The 24,443-nt window shown below is 37.3% G+C and overlaps 1 protein-coding gene across 8 annotated transcripts in view; it reads left to right on the top strand.

Annotated features, from left to right (window-relative positions):
- PLCB1 (phospholipase C beta 1) overlaps window positions 1-24,443 on the top strand; it is a 680,890-nt gene that overhangs the window by 556,564 nt on the left and 99,883 nt on the right. For 5 of the 8 annotated variants that reach the window (XR_012326222.1, XM_073792678.1, XM_073792682.1 and 2 more), the window contains exons 19-26: window positions 1,891-2,045; window positions 5,021-5,185; window positions 6,549-6,566; window positions 6,774-6,873; window positions 7,688-7,792; window positions 8,806-8,915; window positions 21,383-21,515; window positions 24,328-24,381. Coding sequence is in view for 7 of the 8 variants with exons in the window: in XM_073792678.1 (XP_073648779.1) it covers window positions 1,891-2,045; window positions 5,021-5,185; window positions 6,549-6,566; window positions 6,774-6,873; window positions 7,688-7,792; window positions 8,806-8,915; window positions 21,383-21,515; window positions 24,328-24,381 (840 nt within the window). In the remaining variant the exon portion in view is untranslated. The remainder of the gene's footprint in view (window positions 1-1,890; window positions 2,046-5,020; window positions 5,186-6,548; window positions 6,567-6,773; window positions 6,874-7,687; window positions 7,793-8,805; window positions 8,916-21,382; window positions 21,516-24,327; window positions 24,382-24,443) is intronic. The other 3 variants (XM_073792679.1, XM_019941440.3, XM_073792683.1) reach the window with 1 other exon arrangement.

Below are 24,443 nucleotides of genomic sequence, written 5' to 3'. Positions count from 1 at the left end.
GTTATTTTCTCCCCCACTGAAAAGAAAATGAGATTTTTATTAAAATCGCATTAAATTTATATTAGTTTAATTGTTATGTTCCCCTCTCCCCCACTGGAAAAAAATGAGATTTTGATTAAAATCCCATTAAGTTTATAAATTCATCTGAAGAAAACTGACAACTTCTAATTTTTAGGGTTGTTTGTAATCACAGAAATTTATTATATCAAGTTTCTCAACAAAATCACTCGTCTTCATTAGAGGTATAGTTTCTTTAGATTAAATCCTTTTTTTAACATTACATTTTTCACAGATTGTTTCTGGATATTGATATTTGTATATTTATTTTATAAATAAGTGTATTTTATAAATGATTATCTTCCTAAACTCATAATAGCCTATTTTGCCAGTAGATTTTATTGTTTTTTTCCTATACACAATTATAATAATTTAATCACATCTACTTTTTCCCCCTTCTTAGTGCCTTGGACTGACCATTGTAAAATAATATTAAATAATAGTATTAAGAGTGGGCACTTACTTTTCATCTTAACACTAACGGGAATTTCACATTGTGATACCAATGAGTAGATGCTGGCTGTGACTTTGAGACAGATAGCCTTTTTCACACTAAAGGAATCTACACTTGCCTTAAATGACAACAGTGTTTTAGGAATTTATGTTGAATATTATTAAATGCCTCTTTGACATCTATTGGGATGATCGTATGTTCATTTCTTCTTTTGTGAGAAATGTGATAAATTATATTAATATATCTCCTAATATGTAAGTATGCTTTTGTTCCCAGGATAAATTCTACTTGCTTGTGTATTATATTTAAGAACATATGTTTTGCTAATTAATGTTTTAGATTTTTGAAGTTAATTTTTTTTTTAAGTATAAGTCCATCATTTTCTTTTTTTGGTACTCTGTCCAATTTTGGTATCATAGTCATAATACTTTAAAAAATGAGAGATAAAATTTCACTTATTTTCCCTGCTCTAAAAATGGTTTGTTACATGGAACCTTGGAATGATTCTACCATCTCTTCTTTACTGTCCACCTAAATAGACTCAGATAATATGGAGGAAATTGACAGTTTCCCAGATTCCTTATGACTTTAAAGTATTTTTTTGTTTGTTAAGCTCTAGCAATTGCAACAAATGTAGACATTTATTTCATACATTGACTGAGTCTTAGCAAAACTTTGACCAGGAATCTTTGTCCATTAGAAACTAGTCAGTGTGTGATTAGATACTGGTAGTAAATAATCAAAGAAATGAAAAATTTTAAAAGAAAATCTTTTTTCTTTCTTATAATTGAAAAAAGAATTTCACCACCTCACCACTGTTGGTGAAGTATGAAGAAGTCCATCCTCAAAAACATGGATTGGAGGTTTAAAGTGATTTAAACTTTCTGAAGGACATCTTAGCGAGAATTATCAAAAAGCTTTTCCAATATGCATATTTTCTGACCTAGAAATTTCACTCCTAAGAACATGATGGCTTCAAAGATTTCATCACAATGATGTTCATCGAAACATTATACGTAATGACAAAAACTTGGAAGAGAGGGGGCTGTTATAAACCGTGTATTCAGACATATCTATTCAAAAGAAGTTTATACAGTTGTTAAAATTAAAGCAGACGAATATTTAATGAAATGGACATACTGCATTTTCAAAATATATCTGAATTAGAAAAACAGGATATATACCAACCTGTTGGTAGTGGTTTACCTCTGGATTTGGAGATGACCGCTCAATTTCTTTTTCTTGTCTGTATTTCCTGTTTCTATAATGATTAAATCTTTATTTTTAAAGAAGGAACAAAAGTGGACTGTAATACAATCTTGCTTTCTTGCTCCAAGTATAAATACAATCACAATAAAGTTTGTGTTTTTGATATGCAGACCTGGCTATGCAAATAAACATGGGGATGTATGAATACAATGGGAAAAGTGGCTACAGACTGAAGCCAGAGTTCATGAGGAGACCTGACAAGCACTTTGATCCATTCACCGAAGGCATTGTGGATGGGATCGTGGCCAACACTTTATCTGTTAAGGTATGTGCTACCCTATCACACAATTGTACCCAGCAAAAGTCTTCAACATCACCTATTTTGCGTAAAGTAGTTCAGTCATGAAGAATTTAATTCCCAGCAAAGTCTTCACTTCTTTCTTACATTTTTTTCTTCAAGGACTAAATCTGAATTAACAGTTTTCAAAAGCTACATGCATGAAGTAAACGGACTAAGCCCCACTTTTAATAGGGTAAAAATCAGACCCAAAATTAATAATACAAGTTGGTGAGATTCACCATGGCTTGTCCTTTCTTTTGGTGTAAAGATCCCATGGTGAAATTTACCACGAAAATTACTGACTTATACTGAAGAAATCTTCTGGTCTTCCCCCCACCCCCCCACCCATTAGTCCTAGGAAAATAGCCAAACTGAGCAAAATTAGAGAAAAACGTATTCTCTCAATAAATTGTTAAATATTGAATAAAAGCTCTCAAGTTACCATAGCATGGCTTTTGAAAATCTATCAGAATATTCAGGGATTTATAACACGTACTAATGATATTAAATACAAGAATCATGTCATTAAGCATACATCTGACCCTCAAAAAATTAATTCCAAATGATTTCTGCAGTCTTTGAAATTGATGTTACAGGAGATACAATTTTTTTTTAGTTGTGAGAAAACATTTTTAATACTATGAATGGGAAATCATTTTTATAAAGAGCTTTTTACATGAATCCTATAAGCCTGTGGTTGTTGTATTTAAGTTGCATTTACATTTTAAAGTTTCATTTCTTTTCTGTTTAACTGGATAAGTGCAGAACTAAGAAACATTTTTTAATTGGGCATAAATTCAATTTTCCAATTGACCCTAAACTAAAGGCATATAAAAAGCTGTGCAAAAAAAAAAAAAATGCTCTGTCACAATTTCACTAATTTATATCTACCCTAATCTTGTTGAGCCCATTTTACTTTAAAATTTATGTTATTTACACCAACGATTAAAAATAAAATTGCAATGAAGTGTCTCACAGTGATATCATTTGAAATTATTTCACACTGTATATCTGCAGAGTGAACTTGGCAGAATCAGAGCTTCAAGATTATATTTAGTTTAGGAAATTGTTTTCAGCAGAGGATGTTTAATTCCTGTCAAGTTTAAGATAAACTCTTAAGTATCACAAACTGATAAAATGTTATTTTTAGAATCCTTGTCAATTGTAGTTACAGTTGGGTCCACTTAAAAATATTTTGACAAAATAATAATCTTTTGTCCTCGTTTGTCAGCTCATCTTGTTTTATATGTTTACTTGCATATTTATTTTTTCTTGAAAATTCCACTATGAAAATGTAAGCAATTATAAACAATGACATAGAGACAGGATTATAAACAATGACAGAGAGAAGTTGAGGGGAAACAGTTGAGTCCCAGGCAGGTGTACACTGCTGCTTGAGTCCAGAATGGAGACAGTGTTCTGGAGATGTCAGTGTCCTCTGAATGGACAGGCCATGATGCATCAGAGACATGCAGCTGAGTCCTGCCTTCAACATTACATCTGGAGCCAGGATGTGGCTCACTTCTGCCTAGTACTACCTTTGTTTTGAACCCCTGACATAGACTTTATCGTGCCAAAATGGACTTGTGAGCTCCAGTGTTCCATCATGGTGTTCCATCATCCTATTTTACTGAGGAGAACATTGAAGCTCAGTGTCATTAATTTAGTTAAGGACTCTGCTTTAATCAAACTCTTAAGTACACAACATCTTTGATGCATCTGAATTCCCAATGTGACTCATCGCTTAACTTGGAAGTTTCAAACATGTTGTAAAATGTCAGCTAAGTTGTTCTTAAGAAGAACCTGAAATTAAACAAAGAGATTGTTGCCTGCAGGTCTCATGCACCCAGGCAAAGAGAACATTCAGGAGAAATGAGTTGTCCCAGGGTAAATTCAGACAGCCTCTTCCTCATGGCTTTCTCTCTGTCTTGTATGGCATCTCTGGCCACATCAGCATATAGCTGCCTTTGGCCTCACTCAGCCTCTGATGGCCATCCTCAGGGCGCCACTGTGTCTCACTTCTGGCCCAGACACAATCTTGGTAATTTTGTCCCCTTTCACCAGCCAGAGCTCAGAAAGTGAAGGTTTGTCAACAAGACAACCCAGATCAGATCTCTGGGTCTGCTCCATCAGCACTTGCTTTCTTGCTCCCCTCTCTGTTAAAGCAGAGGACGCCTCAGAGTCTGAAAATTCGGTTAGAAAAAGAAGCAGACGTGGGAGACATTTTATGAGCATGTAATTTTAAAATCTCATTTAACTCCACAATATTCATTAATTTTATAGCTAGGCAAAGGATACCCACTACTGTGTGGATGGCTAACCAGATGAGGTTAGGAGTGATGATAAATTGGGCTTAACGGTTTAAGGTCATTATTTGTTTTCAGTATTTTTTTTATCATCATTGTGGCTTTTTATTTAAAGTGTAACAGCTTTGAGAATTGGAATAGCATGATGTTATAACCATTCTTTCAAGTAGAATTTTATGAACAAGAGGAAGTTTTTTAAATGCTAGACTTTCTAGTGTGTTATGTTTTAAATTTGTACTCTTAAATGACCTTTTAATTTCATTTACAATCATGCTAAAATGAGAATTTTTTTCTCTTATAACATTTTTAAGTATTAGAAAAACATTTATATTCAGATAAAGGCTCTACAGATCACTCTTTAACATTTAATAGATGTAGCTCTCAAATGCAAACACATAATCTCATCAAACTTTTGATACTTGTTCATTTACTTCCTCCTATAAAACTTTGTCTTATTAATTGACTTCTAACCTCAGCATTTTCAGTATTCCTCTACAAATTCCTTAAACAAAAAAGAAATCATATTTGTACTCTGGTTTCTATTTTATTTCGATTATGGTTCAACATTCACCATCAGCATTTGTACCTCCCTAAAGTATTCTCTTATATCATTGTTACTCATTTATCAAGAGTTCCTTTTTTATTACTTTCTAGATTATTTCAGGTCAGTTTCTCTCTGATAAGAAAGTTGGGACTTATGTGGAAGTGGATATGTTTGGTTTGCCTGTGGACACAAGGAGGAAGGCATTTAAGACAAAGACATCACAAGGAAATGCTGTAAATCCTGTCTGGGAAGAAGAACCCATTGTGTTCAAAAAGGTTGGTCTAGTGTCCTTAATATGAGATGTTACTGCATCTTCTAGGTGTTTTACACTGGGGAAAAAATAAAATGAGGAATTATCGGTTGCTTCATTTGGGAATTTACACATTAATAATGCAATAGCATTTTCAAAGGTATGTTAAAAACTATTCAAGATTTCCATGAGTTACTTTTTTGGATTTTTCATAATTGCATTGTAAATCAGTTAATTCTAGGATACCTCATTTGGAAGGCCAGAATAAGATATAAATTTAACTCATAGCCGCTCATAATACAAGTGATAAATGATATGTTTTCACTATAATTCAAATGAAGTAGAGTGGGAAGTAGGGAATAATATGGTAGCGAAGAGAAAGGAAGTCCATATTTCCTTTAAAAAGTATATTAATTAAACTCCCTAGAATCTCCAGCCACTGGTGCTGGTCTTTGTAGCTTGTCTGGAGTCTGTCTGATAGAGTTAAAATCTTTTATATTCAACTGGGCTTTCCCTCTGCCTTCACCAGAAAGCAAATCATTTTCACACATGCTTCACACACAAAGGGAGATGCTAAGTCTAGTAGAAAGTAGAGTGGATACTTACCCTTTGCTTTTTTTTTTTTTTCGGTATGTGGGCCTCTCACTGTTGTGGCCTCTCCCACTGTGGAGCACAGGCTCCAGACGCGCAGGCTCAGCGGCCATGGCTCACGGGCCCAGCCGCTCTGCGGCATGTGGGATCTTCCCGGACCGGGGCACGAACCCGTGTCCCCTGCATCAGCAGGCGGACTCTCAACCACTGCGCCACCAGGGAAGCCCACCCTTTGCTTTTATCTGGCCAAAATATCTACAAAGGCATTCTTTTGTGGAGAGAATATCTATGGTAAAGGTCTCTGTGCTTCAGGGTTTTTTTTTTAATAGGCTAATTGGATTTAATAATACCGTCTGCTTCATAGAGTTATTATAAGTATTCCCTAATACACTGAAAACATTTAGAAAATATCGAACACACTGAAAATAGTCAATAAATGTTAGTTTGTTTATGTTACCAAAGAAATAAATATGTAAGGATACAATTGGCCTCATGTTCTTGACGTGGAATATGTGTACTCCATATGTTTTACATTGGGGGGAAAAAGTGAGCAGTACTTTTGGCTAATTTGGGAATTTACAAATATATAAATCAATCCCATTCTAAAAGTTATCCTTGAAAGCTACTTTTTAATTTTTGCTTTTGCTCCAAATTATAAAAGTAATTTACTTTGAAAATATAATAGTGAATGCTCAAACAGTGATAAAACCACCAACTCTGTCTCTAAACATAGAACTTCTGTCATTTCTACCTTGAGACTGTTCATGTCAAAAGAAAATGGTCTATTTGTTGAACAGATTCGTCATTTGGACAAGGTGAGGAAACATAGATGAAGTCACATCTCTGGTAATCCTTCTCTTTTTGAAAATCTAAATTATAGACCAACAACTTAGCTTTTTATCAATTCGCTCAGTAGAAACTTCTTGGATTTGGAAAAGTGGGGCCAGTTTAAATACTACCTTTCTAATTCTTTCTTGCAGTTGCTCCTTCTTGTAACCACATGTACTGTTAATGTCCTATAGGTAGTTCTTCCTTCTCTGGCCTGTTTGAGGATAGCAGTTTATGAAGAAGGAGGTAAATTTATTGGTCACCGAATCTTGCCAGTACAAGCAATTCGACCAGGTATGGATAGCGTGGTGAGAAACTTTTTATCAAAGTTGTCGAGAAAACCATCACTGCCTTACATGATTGTTAAAGAATGATCTAGGAATCCATTTGTTGCTTTGGTGTTTTGTTACATAAAAAGGACTATAAATTTATGTATTTAAATCTGGCAGTTTTATGTTTTTGTGACATGCTATGATCAGTAGACAAGTCAACTCTTGCCAGTTAATTATGTGTAACAAACTATCGGAAGATTCAAAGGCTTATAACAAGTGTTTTATCTTCATGCTCACAGGTCTGTGGGGTGGCGGGGTTTGGCAAGTCTCAGCCATGTAGCTGTGCTTTAGGCTGTGGGCTGGGCTTAGGTCTTCCCACATCTGCTCATTCAGGGACCCCAGCTGAAGGAGCAGTGGCGCCCACAGACATCTCATGGCAGCCCAGTGGAATACATAAGGGCACACCTGTTTCTGCAAGTGCATTTTAAGCCTCTGCTTGTACTACATCACTAACATCCCATTGTCCAAAGCAGGCTAAGCCCCAAGTCAAGAAATCATATACAAGGGATAAATTTGGACCAATAATTCAATGTATGACATATGGTTTCAAGTTCTCTCTTGTGGGGATAAACATGGTGAAAGGAAAAAAAATCAGCATCAACATTGTTTTCCTCTCTGATGAGAAAAATAGTACCCTACCACTCAAAACCATATGATTAAAATGAGAAAGAAGTGAGCTGTTTGTCACCCAAAGTCACCTAAAATAAACACACATGTCAAATAGATGTTCCTGTGTTACAAGAAAATATGATGCACGGTATGATGTCACCCTCCAGGCTATCACTACATCTGTCTGAGGAATGAAAGGAACCAGCCTCTGATGCTGCCAGCTCTCTTTGTCTACATAGAGGTGAAGGACTATGTCCCAGATACATATGCAGGTAAATAACCTAACTCAAAAGGATATTTCCATCTGGGGTCATCCATATTTTTGTGACTTAGTGGAAAGCAAAGTGGGCCAAACAAAGGCAGGAGATTCTGGCCTCAGAATTACCTCTATGTTTGTATGAACGTTTAGAGGTAAATTGATCAAGGCTTTGTGAATAAATTGTAGTTTAATTTAAGTCCCCATAAAGTATTGACCATTTTTATCCATTGGGTAATACGATTCTCATGGACCCAGTACTTTCTAACCAATGCTACCTGATACTGTACAGTCTATCTAGGCCTGTGCAATGAATTTGCCTTCAGCCAGTTTTAGAACCCTGATCCTTTCCATGGGTGAAATCCTAAATTAGAGGAATTAATTTATGATGATGTCAACCAGGAATCATAAATTTAAATGCTTATACTGTCAAGTGGCCTGAGTGCAAGATACTGGGGAGTGGTGGAGACTCTGGTAGTCTTAGAGCGCATGCCCCATCCAAAGATGGCAGCTATAACTCACTCCAGCTAGACAGTATCATGTGCAAATGAGACCCATATTGCCAAGTCATTGAGTTTTTCAACAGTTTGGAAAGCAGTCTTTTTATGTGAAATATCTCCATTATGAAACGCCGTTTGGCCCAAATAAGACAGGTGTGTGGGCCACTGCTGGAATGGATGAAACACTCAAAAATAAACTATAAAATTTGGAGTATTGAGGCATCATGAGTTGGAGCTTGTCCAGTTTGGCTCTCAGAGATGACCTCCTTTGAGTTCTCTCTTCCTGAGAGTTCAGCAAAGGGTCCTCACTCTTGTCCATTTCCAAAATGTTGGATGGATAAGTAGATAGTCATATGGGTAGATGGAAGGATGGAAGATGGATGGTGAATCAGTAAATGGATAGGTAAGTAAATAGATAATGAACAAATGCATGGATGGATGGGTGATTGAATGGATGGATGGATTGATGGATGGTGGATAATCAATATCTCCAGGACCTTTGGATCTAAAATGTCCCTTCCCTATTTAGATGTGATTGAAGCTTTGTCAAATCCAATCCGATATGTGAATCTGATGGAGCAGAGAGCTAAACAACTGGCAGCTTTGACGCTGGAAGATGAAGAAGAAGTAAAGAAAGAGGTGAGAGGGTGTTCTAGTTTTGGGCACAGCGTGAAGCATGATTACCACATCTCGTTGCTGGCTTTGCCTACATAACATCACCCCTCAGGAGAAGAAAAGAACACATTGGAAAACCACTTTGATGGAGTTCAGCCTCATCTCCCAAAACATCTATATGATACCCTGAATTTTTCGTATTTCATTCTCTTTTGGCATTCTGTGGCCACCACCAGCATCTTATTTTGTGATCACATTAAACAGTACACATCTTGCTGTTTCAGGGGAAAGTTTCTAGATAATTTCATGTTGATTAAAGGTGAATAAGGCACTTAAAAAAGAAGATGATCATCAAGTTATTTGGTGTTTTCTTTTGTCTTTAATTTAAAGTACAGGGTTTTCAAAGTGTTTTTGTGATTTCTTACAATACATAAGTTACTTAACACAGTGCCTGGTGTGTAGTGTGAGCCATAAAGTCATTACTATTATTACTGTATATATATGTATTATAATACATATTCCCAAAATAATTGGTGTATTATTCTAAATTAGATGTCACTATGCAAAGAATAATTAAGGAAGGTTCTAGAAATAATAGAAGTAAGTTTAAAAATATGGAGCCTCTGTGTAGACTGAAATAGAATTTAATGATTGTTGGAGATGACAGCAATATTACAAATAATGATAGAAACTAGCTATTTTCATATTTCATTTGAATGTTCAGAGGTTAAATTCAGGGAAACATGAGAAAAATGGAGAGTTATCAGTATAGAAAAGAAAACCTTGAAAATTGTTTGGGTAACTATAACTAATAGCAAGTCCGTTAAAGTTGACGTTATTTATTAAATCATCTTTTTCTTATTCCAAACGAATAAAGAAACCTAGGCTTATCATAGAAAATTTTTAAAATAAAAATGAGAAAAGAAAATCCCAAATAATTCACCTATAATCCAAACACCCAAGCCACCCAGAGATAACACTGTAAATATGGGGTATATATGTAGCTCATCTTTTTATGCACAATTAATACTTTTTCATAAAATGGGATAATATTCACAATCTGTGTTTTAACCTTTTATTTTCACTTAATGCAAACATTCTGCATGCCTTAAAATATTCTTCTACATGACTTTTAATAACTTCATAATGTTCTATCGTACATATGTACATAATTTATTTTTCCAATCTCCTATTGTTGGATATCTTGAATGCTTCACTATTTTAAACAGATCTTCAGTGAACATCACATAAATATGTTTTTGAGCACATTTATGATTATTTCCTTGTTTTTTGTATAGAATTTTAGAAATTTTTGATCTAAGATGTTGAGTTAATTGAACATGAGAGAAAATGAAATGTAAAAAAGAAAAATATTTAACATCAGTAAAATTTTCTGGGCTCTTATTTATACTGCAGGCATCATATCCTATAGAACCAATAAATACATATCATCCTCTCTGATGAAATTTAAAGTTAGACTGGAAAGTTTTATAAATAATGCTTTCTGTTGTATGCAGTATTATAGGGAAATTTTACACTGCTGGAAAATTATGTCTAATGGTAGACATGAATTTACTTCCAAATTAGGAGTTTGGGATTAAGAGATACACACTATTATATACAAAATAGATAATCAACAAGGACCTACTGTATAGCCCAGAGAATTCAATATCTTTTAACAACCTATAGTGGAAAAGAATCTGAAAAAGAATATATATATACATATACATGTATATGTATAACTGAATCACTTTGCTGTACACCTGGAACTAACACAACATTGTAAATCAACTATACTTCAATTTTTTTTTTTTTAAAAAGCTATTTGGGGAGAATGTAATACTAATGGTTATAAAAATACAGAAGTAGAATTTTAGGTCAACATTTTTTTGTTTCTCCTCTAAAAATGATGGTCATAAGGATTTTCAGTAATGCTGATTAAACTCAAAGAATATTTGAACATTTGCAATTTTAGAAATAATTTTAGAGGCACTGAATCACATAGATTCCATATGGCAATAGAGAAAATACAATTTTTTCCTTTGAAATGTCTAAACCCTTAACTGACCTCATTTTTAAAGCTTGAGAAAAAAGTCATTTGCCCTACCATGTAATGCTGGGAGAGGAAAGTCATTTCACACCTTTGAACACCAGTATGCCCTTTATCTTGTCTTGTAATAATGTAAGTTTGTTTGAATGAGGCCACTGAAAATAAGTAACTGGTTTTCTCAAAAGAAAATTCTATCTAGGACATGGCAGGCACTGGAGACACTATTTTAGCAGCAAAGACTTTTTTAGTATAATCCTTTTAACTTGGTAGTTATAAAGGTCATTTCTATTTGAAAATGAAAGACTTTGTTGGACTACAAAATATTCCCAGAATTGAAACAGTCTACTAAATTATCTTCATAGAGTACTTTGCAAACCAAATAAGTAGGAAAGTTGAAAATTCCCCCATGCTTTGAACAGCAGACATTTGTTTCAGATCATGTGAAATAGATAGATAGATAGGTAGATAGAATTACAAATATATATATAATTCCAGTATATAATTGGAAGTTAAGGGATAACAGACATTTGAGTTGCTGGATTTATTTTGTCTCCTTTAAAGTCACAATTCAGGATGATGTGTTAGTAAAGTCATAGAAGTTTGCCTAATTTGAATCATAACAAAGGCTTTATCATATTTATAGTTATTTCTCTAAATAAAATATTGTTTAAAAACAAAGAAACAAAAAGGCTTCTCAGTAATCTTGCAGATACTGTTAACACTTTTGATGTATGTCCTTCTAGCATGTTTTCTATGTATATATATTTTTCTTTACAAAAGTTCTTAATTTAAAAGAAAATGTTCCACAGCCCTAATAGTTTAATGTGGTTAATACAGATGACTAATGAGACATCAGTAACATTTTTATTTTCTATTTTTAAAATACACCTCTAGGGCTTCCCTGGTGGCGCAGTGGTTGGGGGTCCGCCTGCCGATGCAGGGGACACGGGTTCGTGCCCCGGTCCGGGGGGATCCCACATGCCGTGGAGTGGCTGGGCCCGTGGGCCATGGCCGCTGAGCCTGCACGTCTGGAGCCTGTGCTCCGCAACGGGAGAGGCCACAGCAGTGAGAGGCCCGCATACCGCAAAAAAATATAAATAAATAAATAAATAAAAAATAATAATAAAATAAAACACACCTCTAAAGAGAATAAAGTAAATATCCATTGTACTGACTGCAAAATATTATGTGATATTCCAAATGCAATATTTGAACATGACTTGTTTTTAGCACGTCAAGGAGTGCAGAAACATTTTACTGAGTGCTTACAATGTACCTGGCACCATTCTGAGCCTTTTAATGTTTATTAACACATTAAGTCCTAAAACATCCGTATTTCTTAACGACTATTTTTATTGCTGTTTAACAGATGAAGAAACTGAGGCACTGAGAGATTCTGTTCCTTGTCCAGTGCCACACAACTACTAAGGAGCAGAGTTGGGATTGAAATCCAAGCAATCTAGCTCCAGAACTCATGTTCCACACCAACACTTCTAGAAGTTTAATGTGCAGACCAAGGCATCATAATAACATGCTGATCCCATCTAATAACATAGGTCTGGACTAGGGCCTGAGGCTCAACATCTCTGACCAGCCCCAGGCGATGGGATAACACTTCCATGGTCCACACCTTGAGTAGCAAGGGTCTACACTACACCACATCTCACTACCTCAATAACAAAACTGTAATTTTCTACTAAACTTTAATAAGGACTAGCCCTTTTGCATCTTTCTGTCCTCTGTAGCAGGTCACCTGGATGACTGACCACAGAATATAAGACCTTTACTTTAAATAATAATCCTTTGAATTGAATTTTCTGTTGAATCAAATGTCAAGATTTCTCCCTTTAAATCACTGGATATTATTAGAACTTGTTCTTCAGTAAGTTAGGTTTATATATGTGGGATCTATTCGGCTAGTTTGTACACTGCCTGCTGGCCCTCTATCACCTGTGTGTGCATGATACAAGTGAAGGTGTGTGAGTGGTCTTCACATTCTTTTGATGTTGAAAAGAGAAAGCTGTTTGGTAGTATTCAAATTTCATTTATTCCAAGAGGCCTACTTTATTTATTTATTTTATTATTATTTTATTTATTTATTTATTTTATTTTATTTTTTTGCGGTACGCGGGCCCCTTACTGTTGTGGCCTCTCCTGTTGTGGAGCACAGGTTCCGGACGCGCAGGCTCAGCGGCCATGGCTCATGGGCCTAGCCGCTCCGCGGCATGTGGGATCTTCCCGGACCAGGGCACGAACCTGTGTCCCCTACGTCGGAGAGCAGACTCTCAACCACTGTGCCACCAGGGAAGCCCAGGTCTACTTTTTTAAGTTGTCAGATTCACATGCTCTTATAAGTGAACTGAAATTTATCTAAAATAATTTATTTCCTAATTCTGTGTATGGCACTGTGGGCATCTTCAATGGGATTGATTATTTGAAAAGAAAAAGATCCTATGGTATGGTATGAACTTTACCAGTAGGATAATCCAACAGAAAAAAATCCAAGGTGGTGCTCTCAAAAAGTTAGAGTGTTTAAACTTAATAAGGCCTTGGGTGTCATTTAAATTTTCCAAGATGGGAGCTTGGCGCTTTACCCACTGTCCAAGAACTTGGCACTAAAATCAAAGATGAGGTTTAGTGGTCATTTTGGATTCTCTTCCTCCTCAAATAATGATTTAGCAAAATACCAACTTACATAAAAGAGAAACAAATATTAGAGGTAGTTGGGGAGGTGGGAGGGGTTGTACTTTAGCTTATAAAGAAGCTCTAAGTCCTAGGGGTGTAATGTACAGCATGGTGACTATAGTTAATAATACCGTGTGTATACTTGAAAGTTTCCAGGAGAGTAGGTCTTAAGAGGTCTCATCACAAGGAAATGTTTGTAACTCTGTGTGGTGATGGATGTTAACTAGACTTATTGTGGTGATCATTTCATAATATATACAAGTATGGCGTCATTATGTTGTACATCTGAAACTAATATAATGTTATATGTCAATTATATCTCAAAAAAACCTCTGTACTTAGAAAAATACATACACTAAATAAATGTTTCTTGATAATGATGGTGATAGTCCCATAGTTTGATAAAAAATATTAAGAAATTTTCTCTTTTAATATTTTTAAATTATAGATCAAGGACCATTTCATTCTAATTTTTCACTTGCATGTGTATAAAAATATGCCACATATATCACAGAAGTAATGTTATGTTATTTTAAAGAAAATTTTTATGGAGTCACATGAATTTATTTTCTGCAAAGACTCGTAAGTGTAGTATTCCAGGTTTAAGTCAAATACATACGTGCTATGATCTAAAATAAAAATTTGAAAGAAAAGAAAAAAAAATACCAACTTACAGAAACAATAGTTTCTCACCATCCCTGAACTTTAAAGCATCCAATAAAGTAGGAAGAGAAAGTTTGCCTTTTAGGTAATGTCCTTTAGATAATGACCCTGTCCCTTTCATTTCTACACAGTTTTGGAGTTTACAAGGCACTTTGATTGGATACCCTGGGTAAAACTGGGCCTGAACTAGCCCAAACATATAGTCCCCATTTTTAGAAGAGGGAACAGTTGCTTATAATGATAGAGTGACTTGCTTAGTATCAGTGGCCAATAAATGGAGGAACCAGGGTCTTTTTAAATGAGATCTCAAGAGAAGACCGTATATTCACTTGAGTTAAAACTACTCAATGAACAGTTCAATTCCACTGCTTTTACAGACCTCCTCCATAACAATTTTTAAAATTTCAATGGATTCTAATGAGGGGCTTTGGGTTCATCTGCCTAAAACAGCGATGGATCCAGAATCCATGCCATGACCAATACCATAGGGATTATAAAAGCATGACTAAATGACAAAGTTTTTCACTCTGCTTTACAACAAGGTTTCTCAAATTTTAATGTGCATACGGATCACTCAGGGATCTTGTTTCAATACAGATTCAGATTTAATCGGTCTGGAGCAGGGCACAAAATTCTGCATTTCTGACAAGATTCCAGGTGATGCTGGCGCTGCTGGGCTGGACGATATTTTGAGTAGCAAAGCTCTCAGATTTTAGTGTGTATCGGGATCACCTGGATGGCTCCTAAAAGCACAGATTGCTGGGCCCAACCCCAGAGTTTCTGGTTCAGTAGGTCTGAGGTAGACCAAGAATTGGCGTTTCTAAGTTTGTAGCGATGCTAATGATGCTGGTCCAGGGACCACACATTGAGAACCAATGCTTTGGAGCCCTGCATCTGTCTCTCCCAAGCACCTGGCTCTCCCCACATGGAATTGAATAGCCATTAATTCCATCCACTCTAAAATGTCAGTTCAATCTCAGGAACCTGGGAAGAGCTACAGGAGAAACTCTCCTTGGGGGATTGTCCAGAATCTGTTCTGTGAGTGATTGATGATAGTCTTTGACAAATGATTTGCTTAGTTAATATAAAAGATACATTTCCAAAAGATGAATGTGAAGGGTGTTTGGCCCATGTTTTCTTTAAAGGAGGAATCCTTGATTTCTGCCTAACTCAAAGAATTCATTTCTGCTGATTTCTTTGGAGACTGTATCAAAATATTTCCAACAAATTAAAGCTGGTAGGAATGGTGACACAGGCAACACAAAATAGTCAGCAGAGCTGTCACCCTTTAATCTCTTTCTAAATAAGCTGTTGCAATTATGAACTAAAGGCAGATTCTCTAGCCACAGACACAGAAAGAGCAGCATCTTCATATTTTTCACCCATTGATTCATTCATTCAAAAATATTTTTTAACATTAACATTTAGATGGTTCTTTAGTTTCAGGATTTTGTCACTGATACTACATCTATTGATTATACATGAGGAGGAGACAAACTGTGGATGTCTTAATGCATTCATTTAATAAAAGTTTTTTTTAACACGCTGCATCAGTCACCATGCTGGGCAATATAGAGATATAATGATGAGAAAAGTCAGATGCTCTCATAGTCCTTAGAGTCTGGAGAAAGACTGTAATAAAAATTTACACATATGTATGCAACTTGCAGCTGTCACTAAGGCTTCAACAAAGAGACACCATGTGAATGCTGATGATTTCTTTGTATGATGACACATATGATGACAAAAACTGAAGTCAACAGATGAATTTATTCAGCTCCTTAAAGCTGTCTTTTGCTTTAACTCACTTTGGTAAACTCTTAAAAATATCAGAGTTTTGTCATAATTTATTATAAAAATTTTCAAACATACACAGATGTTGAAAAAGAACACCCATATATCAATCACCTGGATTCCACAATTCCAATTTTGATGCACTTTCTTTATCGCATATATATCCATCTATAAATCCCTCTATCCTTTCATTATTGCAACTGATTTTTGATGCATTTCAAAGTAGGCTGCAAATATTAGCATACTTCATCCCTCAATGCTTCAGAACACATACATCAGGATATAGTTTTTAGAAATGTTCTGGAATTTTTAGAAATGTGGGGTAGATGTATCATCTAATTTCATTCAGGTAATATAAATTTAAGGTACCAGTTGTACATGTGCTTAAGCAAGCTCTTTCTTAAGGGAAAGGCTAGTTTTGATGAAGCCACATCCACTGCCCACATTTGTCCTGAGTGGACTGGATTTCTGCATGATGAAATTATGAGTCTTGCCCTCAGTATTCTGGAAACACTGATGACCTTGCCCTTGCCCTCACCCATCTAGTATCCGAGTCAAGATGCTGTCATCCTAACCACTACCTGGAAGGGACTGTACTTTTTAGATGACTCAGGAAGGACCCCGACACCTCCAGTAGCTCAGTCAACACATTCTGGTGTTTGGAAGACCCTTACCATCTTAACCACCCCACTAAATTCCCCAAATTTGAGCTCTCTCTTGCTTCATCATCAGATCCAAATTTTCAGTGCCTGGGATAGAAATCTTTTCAACTAGCATACCAAATGGCATCTCCTCCTTCTCTAAAACTTGTAAAAATGGCCTTTCCAGTTATACTTTTACTGATCCACTTGTGTTATATTTTAAGGCACTTCTGTTTATTTTTGATATAGTAAGGTTATAAATATTATTTTTTATAAAATCTTGGCTTTAAAAAGTCCATTGTTTCATGTTTTGAAGGAAAAATAGTGTAATGCTTTCATTTGGCCACTTGAGGGCAGTGACCTACTTCTGCTGTAGTTGATTTTTCTCTACCCAGCTAAGCAAAACTTGGTGCAAGTGAAATATCAATTTCTGAACCTTCTTTCCTTGAAATTTGTTTAATTGGATCCCAAGAGTCACCATTAAATTGAGAAAACTGATATTTCTAGTTCTTTTGTTTCTATTGCAATTTCCAGTGCAATGCGAAAAAATTTCAGGCTTATTTCATTCAAGCACATAAAAAAGAATATTTGGACAAAGACTGGGGAGAAAGCAAGTCACAAGTGTTGACTCCCACTGATGCTTGTGAGTGGGGCAAAGAATTTGGTTTTTGCATTTCATCTCACATATCCACAGAGTGGGAATTATTCAACCTTTCAGTGATGATATCAAAAATTTAATGTTTAATACCTGAATGCCTTTTTAGTGCAACAGAGTAAGCTCTTTGAGAATGGTCTTTACATTTATACATCTCTGTATCTCCGCAGTAACGTAAGTTACTATTGTGGTTCCTTAAGTTGCTATTATGATAGAATACAGGGTGAACTAGTGCAGTAGAAAAGTTCAAACTTTAGACTATGACATATATTCAAACACCAGTCGCACCCTTAACGGTGTGCCTTCTAGCAAGTCTTTAGTAAAGACTTTAATAACGCCTCTGACTTCTTTGCTGTATAATGGAGTTGAGCGGCTGCCTTCGCTGTCTGGCTGCGACGAAGCTGGCGTGTGTAACGGTGTCTGGCACGCGGTGATCTACAGCTGCTACTATGGTCAATCTCCAATAGGGAACAGCCAATTCAAATCTGTATATACTGCCCTTTGTTAGCAACATATTTTAAGCATCAGTCCGATATATTTGCCACTATAGATTCTCACTAAATTAATAAAATGTTTCCAGAAAATCCTAAGAGGTCCCTGACAAGGGTCAGTCTACACAAGGAGCCCCAAATTCCTTAGCCCAGCATTCAGGGTCCTCCTTGCCCGCTCTTTTCTCTCCACTTTTGCTGGGTCCCTGGGGCGAGGAGGTGGGGGGCGGGGCGGGGCTGCAGACCAGTTGGCCTCGCCCGCTGCGTTTCCAGCGGTGGCTCTGGGTACATTGCTGACTGACACAATCCCGAAAATCCAGGCAAACTCTCTCCTCTGAGCAGAGGGTACAGATGGGCAGCTTCTGGACCACTTGCGCTCTGAAGATGTGCTTTGTTTGGCATCTCAGTGGTTTTAAATTGGGAGATATTGCACCAAAAAGTCAGTTTCCCAGCTTTCCTCGCAGCCTAGGCAATAATTGGCTGGAATTCAGTCGCCCCTCCCAGGAGCTCCCACTCCAGGTCTGGGCACAGCCTCGCTTTGCCCTATTGCGTGAAATCTAGTCCATTTCACTCATTTCCATCATTTCTATTGACTGCCTGTTACTGTACAGTGCCAAGGGTGCCCCTGCACCCCCCAGGGTTATGTGGTGCCGTCCACCCTGCCTGGAGGCATCCCCAGGACCCCTGGACCAAGATTTCTCCAAAGCTTACCTCAAATCCAGCACCAAACTTTAGTGATCTCTTGATCCTCAGTCGTATCTCCGAAGTGTTTGCCAGTGCGTTTCCTCAACATTTATCTATTTTTTAAAAAATGTATTTGAATTCATACATTATATCAGTTTCTGCAATGTAAAGGGCTTTGTCTTACGTACCCTTGATAAGCAGAGCTTCTATTTCCTGCATCTTGATTCAAGTTAATGACTGAACTTGATTTCCCAAGGGCACACAGCCCCATGGAATGCCTGCAAACCTGGTACAGACAAAATAAGCTTGCTGGGTTCATTTTGAATACACCTCCAGCCTGAGACCCCCAGGGCACTACACCTAGTTGCCAAAAAGAAGTCACACAGTATTGCCTTCATGGAAGCTGGCTTTCCATCACCTCCATGCTTTCCTCCATCAAAATTGTCTTCTTCCCTATCCTCTTCCAGAGGGCTAATTTCAGCCAGCTATCACACTGGGAAGAATCTGATTCATCCCCACCTGTTTCCAGAAACCTGCCTGGATATAAAAAATGAGCAAGATCAGCCGCCCACGGAACAGGAGCACCTTCTGTTCTTGTTTTCCCGGCAGCTGAGTTTGGTGACCATGGGCGCCCCCTATGGCTGGGAGGCTGGGAAGTTTTACCCCCACTGTACTCAAGCCAGAGGACCAAGGCCAATGGGTAACTTTGCTGATGACCTAGTGCTCTGTCCAGCACTCCCTTTACTTCAGTCTCTCCTGTGCAATGTAAATGCATTTCTTTTATGAATTGTGTGGTCAAACATCTATGATAGTTCAGTCTTCTCAAGTACCTCCTGCAAACCCAAATGCCTACAGGACTGAGGCAGGTAAAGTCTAAATGAGTCACAGGGGAGTGTCCTTAAAGAGGCAGAAACCCCTCCGTTCTCATCCAGAGCGGGAAAGCAGGCCCAGTGTTGCCCAATCTGATTTTTCAACTGAAGCAAGAGATCCATTTTATTAATGTAAAATCTCCTCATTTTTAAAACCTGGCAGCATTGGGTGAACATTTCGATGCACTCCATTTGGACCCTAGAACATTTCAATGCACTCCATTTGGACCCTAAGCCTCCAGTTTGCAATCTCTTGCTGAACAAAAAATATGAAATCCCTCCCCTTGGCATAATGATTCTAGGGAGACTTTTCCTGATGGATGTAACTGAACAACACAAACATACCAGAACTTCCCCATTCAAAGTAGCCATTTTTCAGAAGACAGAGTTCTGTATCCTGAGTTCTACAGGCTGCCAAGGTCACTGGCCTAGGTTCCTTAGCCCCCACTCTGCCCCCTGCCCCGCCACTGACCCCAGGCTCATCCCTTACATCTCAATACCATCAGCTCTGAGCAGAGCAGGCTGTGGTAGGTAAACAGGGATTGTTTGTTGAATTAAAATAAGTTCTGCCATCACCAAAAGCAGTGTTGGAACTTGTGTTTTAAAGATGCTTCGGGGGGACAGATTAAAAGCCACTTGTGACAATGTGTCATTATTTTCATTCTCATCTTACATTTTCTAAAAATGTTATCATAAGGCAATCTGCTGTCTGTAATTACATAACAAAATGTCACAACATTGAGCTCCAAATGACTCTTGGCCATTTCCTAATATATTTTCTTAATGTACAACTAAGTAGAGCATCAGGATAGCCTCATTGTCAGTAAAATCTGCCTTGGACTCAGAAGGCAATTCTGAGACAAGAGTTGCAGAACCCTGAAAAGCATCGCTAAAATGGTGTATAATCACTGAGGCAATTATTTTATAAAGATCGACATTTACTCATCAAACATTAAATGTTTGCTCTGCACAGGGCATAGCAGACTAGCTGCTGGAGGGAATGGAGTAGAGATTTCATAAGTTTTAATGTATCTGTTATTATTATTTATTGGTAGTATTATACAAGCTTAAATGTTTTATCTATTTATTTAACATGCACAAATTTACTCTGTGCCAGGAATTATTCTAAGCACTTTATGAATAGTAACTTATTTGATCCTCTAAACAACCTTACACTATAGATAATATTATTATCCCCAGTACATATGTATCCCCATCTATAAAGATGAGGAAAGTGAGGGACAGACAGTTAAGTGACTTGCCCAATATCACAATACTAATAAGTGGCAGGGCCAGAAATTGAACCCAGGTAAGTCTGGCTCCAAAATCGATGTTTATAACCAGTGTATCAATTAGCTACTGCTGCATAACAAACAATCCCCCAACTTAGTGGCTTACAACATCAACTACTTATTATTGTTCATGAGTCATTTGGTCAGCTGAGCAGTTCTGTTGATCTGGACCAGGTTCAGCTAATCTTAGGTGGATTCACTTAAGTGTATGTTGTCAGCTCAGGACTGGCTGGTCCAGGACATCCTTGTCTACATGACTCAGCTCTCCTCCATGTGGGCTCTCATCCTCCATGGCTATAGCAGGGGTCTGAGAAAGAGAAGAAACATTTGCAAATGGCTTTTCAATCCACTGCTTATATCTAGTTTGCTACTCTCTCATTTTACCAAAGCAAATCACATGCTCAGGTCCAGAGTCAGTGCTGGAGAACACATCCAAGAGCAGTGGGCATAGAAAAGCATAAATATTGGGTCCTTTAATAGAATTAACTGGCCAGAATCATGGTTCAACACCATGCTGTTTTTTTACCCTGCTTTCTGCACAGTTTCAGATGTGATATTTCAGAGTCCAAATGAGTTGTGAAAATGCTATCAAACGTAGCTTTTTGGGTTTAGGAAGATCACAAAAGAACCATAAGAAGTGTGAAAAATTAAAGGATGTTTATGATTTTAGGCTGATCCTGGGGAAACACAGTCAGAAGCTCCAAGTGAAGCCAGGACAACTCCAGCAGAAAACGGGATGAATCACACTACATCCCTGACACCCAAACCACCCTCCCAGGCTCTCCACAGCCAACCAGCTCCAGGTAAACACTCTGATGAGAGAGCTGTGCTACATGACTAGTAGCCTCTAGTTTATATGTACCACTGAAGGAGGTAGCATGATTGACTTAGCGAAAACATCACATGGGCAAAAATGCATGGACTTAGGAGATGCTCCAAAAACATGTGATGAGGGAATGAATGAGGGAAGGAAGGAAGGAATGAAGGAAGGCCAAGAGACTCATAAGTGCTCATCTGGCTCTGCTGACAATTTACGAAGCCACAACAAAATATCACCCAGATTTCCCATGTCTTTATTTAGTGATGGATTACGGTCCATCTGCTGGCAGGGTGTGTGAAGGGTTCTTCAAGCACCTTATATGCAGCTATGCTTTAGAAGCACATTCTTAGTTCTACCTCACTAAGTTACGTTTCTGCCAAGAATTCCTTCGCATCTTTCTCCACTTCCTTTCACCAATTTTAAGTGCCTATCATGAGCGCGCGGCTAAATGCTTCACGTGGATTATCTCGTGTAACTCTTAAACCAGGCTTCTGAGGGTTGATTCTACCACTGCCCCCATGGTGCAGATGAACAAATTGCAGTTTTGAAATGACAAGGTACTTCTTGAAGGCCATGTCGCTATTGAAGAGTGAAGACAAGACTGACACCAGTTCTCCACGATCCTAAAATTCTTCCCTTTAGCTTCTGTGCTCCTACTGAGACTACTTAAGAAAGGAGGTTGTTGAGATTAATAGTAATAAGGAGATAACCTGTGTATAAAAAGAAGTGATATTTTCAAATGAAGTTTTTATATACCAAATACAAACATTTAGTGTGTTTCTAGAATATGAATAATTAATTTAGATAGTGAATATAACCTTGTGCTTTTGAGAGTAAAAGAGAATTTAGCATTTGATGTTTTTACCTGGGTGCTTTGGAATCATCTGACTTACAGAATAATTTTTAAAATAGCACAGAATACATTGCAAAACTGGACCCCTCTTCTCTGGCATTAACATCTGTCAGAGTCACACCAGGAAATTAACAATGGCACAATACCCTGAACTAAACCACAGACGTTGTTTGAACTTCACCTGCTTTCCACTAATGCCTTTGATTGTCCCAGGTTCCAGCTCAGGATCCCACATTGTAGTAATTGTCATGTCTCCTTAGCCTCCTTGAATCTGTGACAGTCCCTCAGTCTGTCCTGTCTTTCATGCCCTTGACACTTCTGAAGAGTCTGTTATTTTGTACATTATCCTTCAATTTGCGTTGGCCTGATGTTTTCTCATGATTAAACTAAAATTACACATTTTTGGCGAGAACATCACAGAAGCAATGCTGTTCTGAGAGCATTATGTCAGGGGTATCTGATGTTGCTGTGTCTCATCATCAGAGATGTTGGATCACTTGGTTAAGGTGCCATCTACCAGGTTTCTCCACTGAAAGTTACAATTTTCCCCTTTATAGTTAATTGATATCTTAGTGGAGACACTTTGAGACTATGCAACTATCCTGTTTCTCCTTAAACGTTTGTCCGGTGATTTTGGCACCCTCTAATGGATCATGCCTGCAACATTATTCCTGCCTGCTGGTCAGCCTTTGCTTTTTTTTTTTAACATCTTTATTGGAGTATAATTGCTTTACAATGGTATGTTAGTTTCTGCTTCACAACAAAATGAATCAGTTATATATATACATATGTTCCCATATCTCTTCCCTCTTGTGTCTCCCTCCCTCCCACCCTCCCTATCCCACCCCTCCAGGTGATCACAAAGCACCGAGCTGATCTCCCTGTGCTATGCGGCTGCTTCCCACTAGCTATCTACCTTACGTTTGGTAGTGTATATACGTCCATGCCTCTCTCTCGCTTTGTCACAGCTTACCCTTCCCCCTCCCCATATCCTCAAGTCCATTCTCTAGTAGGTCTGTGTCTTTATTCCTGTCTTACCCCTAGGTTCTTCATGACATTTTTTTTTCTTAAATTCCATATATATGTGTTAGCATATGGTATTTGTCTCTCTCTTTCTGACTTACTTCACTCTGTATGACAGACTCTAGGTCTATCCACCTCATTACAAGTAGCTCAATTTCGTTTCTTTTATGGCTGAGTAATATTCCATTGTATATATGTGCCACATCTTCTTTATCCATTCATCCGATGATGGACACTTAGGTTGTTTCCATCTCCGGGCTATTGTAACTAGAGCTGCAATGAACATTTTGGTACATGACTCTTTTTGAATTATGGTTTTCTCAGGGTATATGCCCAGTAGTGGGATTGCTGGGTCATATGGTAGCTCTATTTGGAGTTTTTAAAGGAACCTCCATACTGTCCTCCACAGTGGCTGTATCAATTTACATTCCCACCAACAGTGCAAGAGGGTTCCCTTTTCTCCACACCCTCTCCAGCATTTATTGTTTCTAGATTCTTTGATGATGGCCATTCTGACTGGTGTGAGATGATATCTCATTGTACTTTTGATTTGCATTTCTCTAATGATTAGTGATGTTGAGCATTCTTTCATGTGTTTGTTGGCAGTCTGTATATCTTTTAAAAGATCACTTGTCATTCCTGTTATGGCCAGAAGGTAGCAGTAGCCTAAACTGAATTTGTTGACAGAGTTTTGATTCAAAGTGGAGGAATGGCCTTTCTATAACTGGAGCATATAGATTCACATTTAATTATGTCTGCCCCAAAGTTAAAAAATGAAGACATTTCTTAGAATATTTTTAGGATAATTTTCTCCCGCAATTTATAATTTCTCCATAAAGAGACTTAGAGTCAAGAGCCAAACATTGTTTTACAGGAAGAAAACAATTTTAAAAGTTAAAAGAGGCTATTTTTTTTTCAGGCTCTGTAAAGGCACCTGCCAAAACAGAAGATCTTATTCAGAGTGTTTTAACAGGTAAATACCACCTTTTTTCCCTATGGAATTAGGCAGCTGAATATTACACAGGGTAAGTATTT

Source organism: Tursiops truncatus, chromosome 15 (assembly GCF_011762595.2).
Source record: "Tursiops truncatus isolate mTurTru1 chromosome 15, mTurTru1.mat.Y, whole genome shotgun sequence".
NCBI lineage: Eukaryota > Metazoa > Chordata > Mammalia > Artiodactyla > Delphinidae > Tursiops > Tursiops truncatus.
Note: the sequence above shows the minus strand (reverse complement) of the source record. Positions and strands in the feature narration are given on the sequence as shown.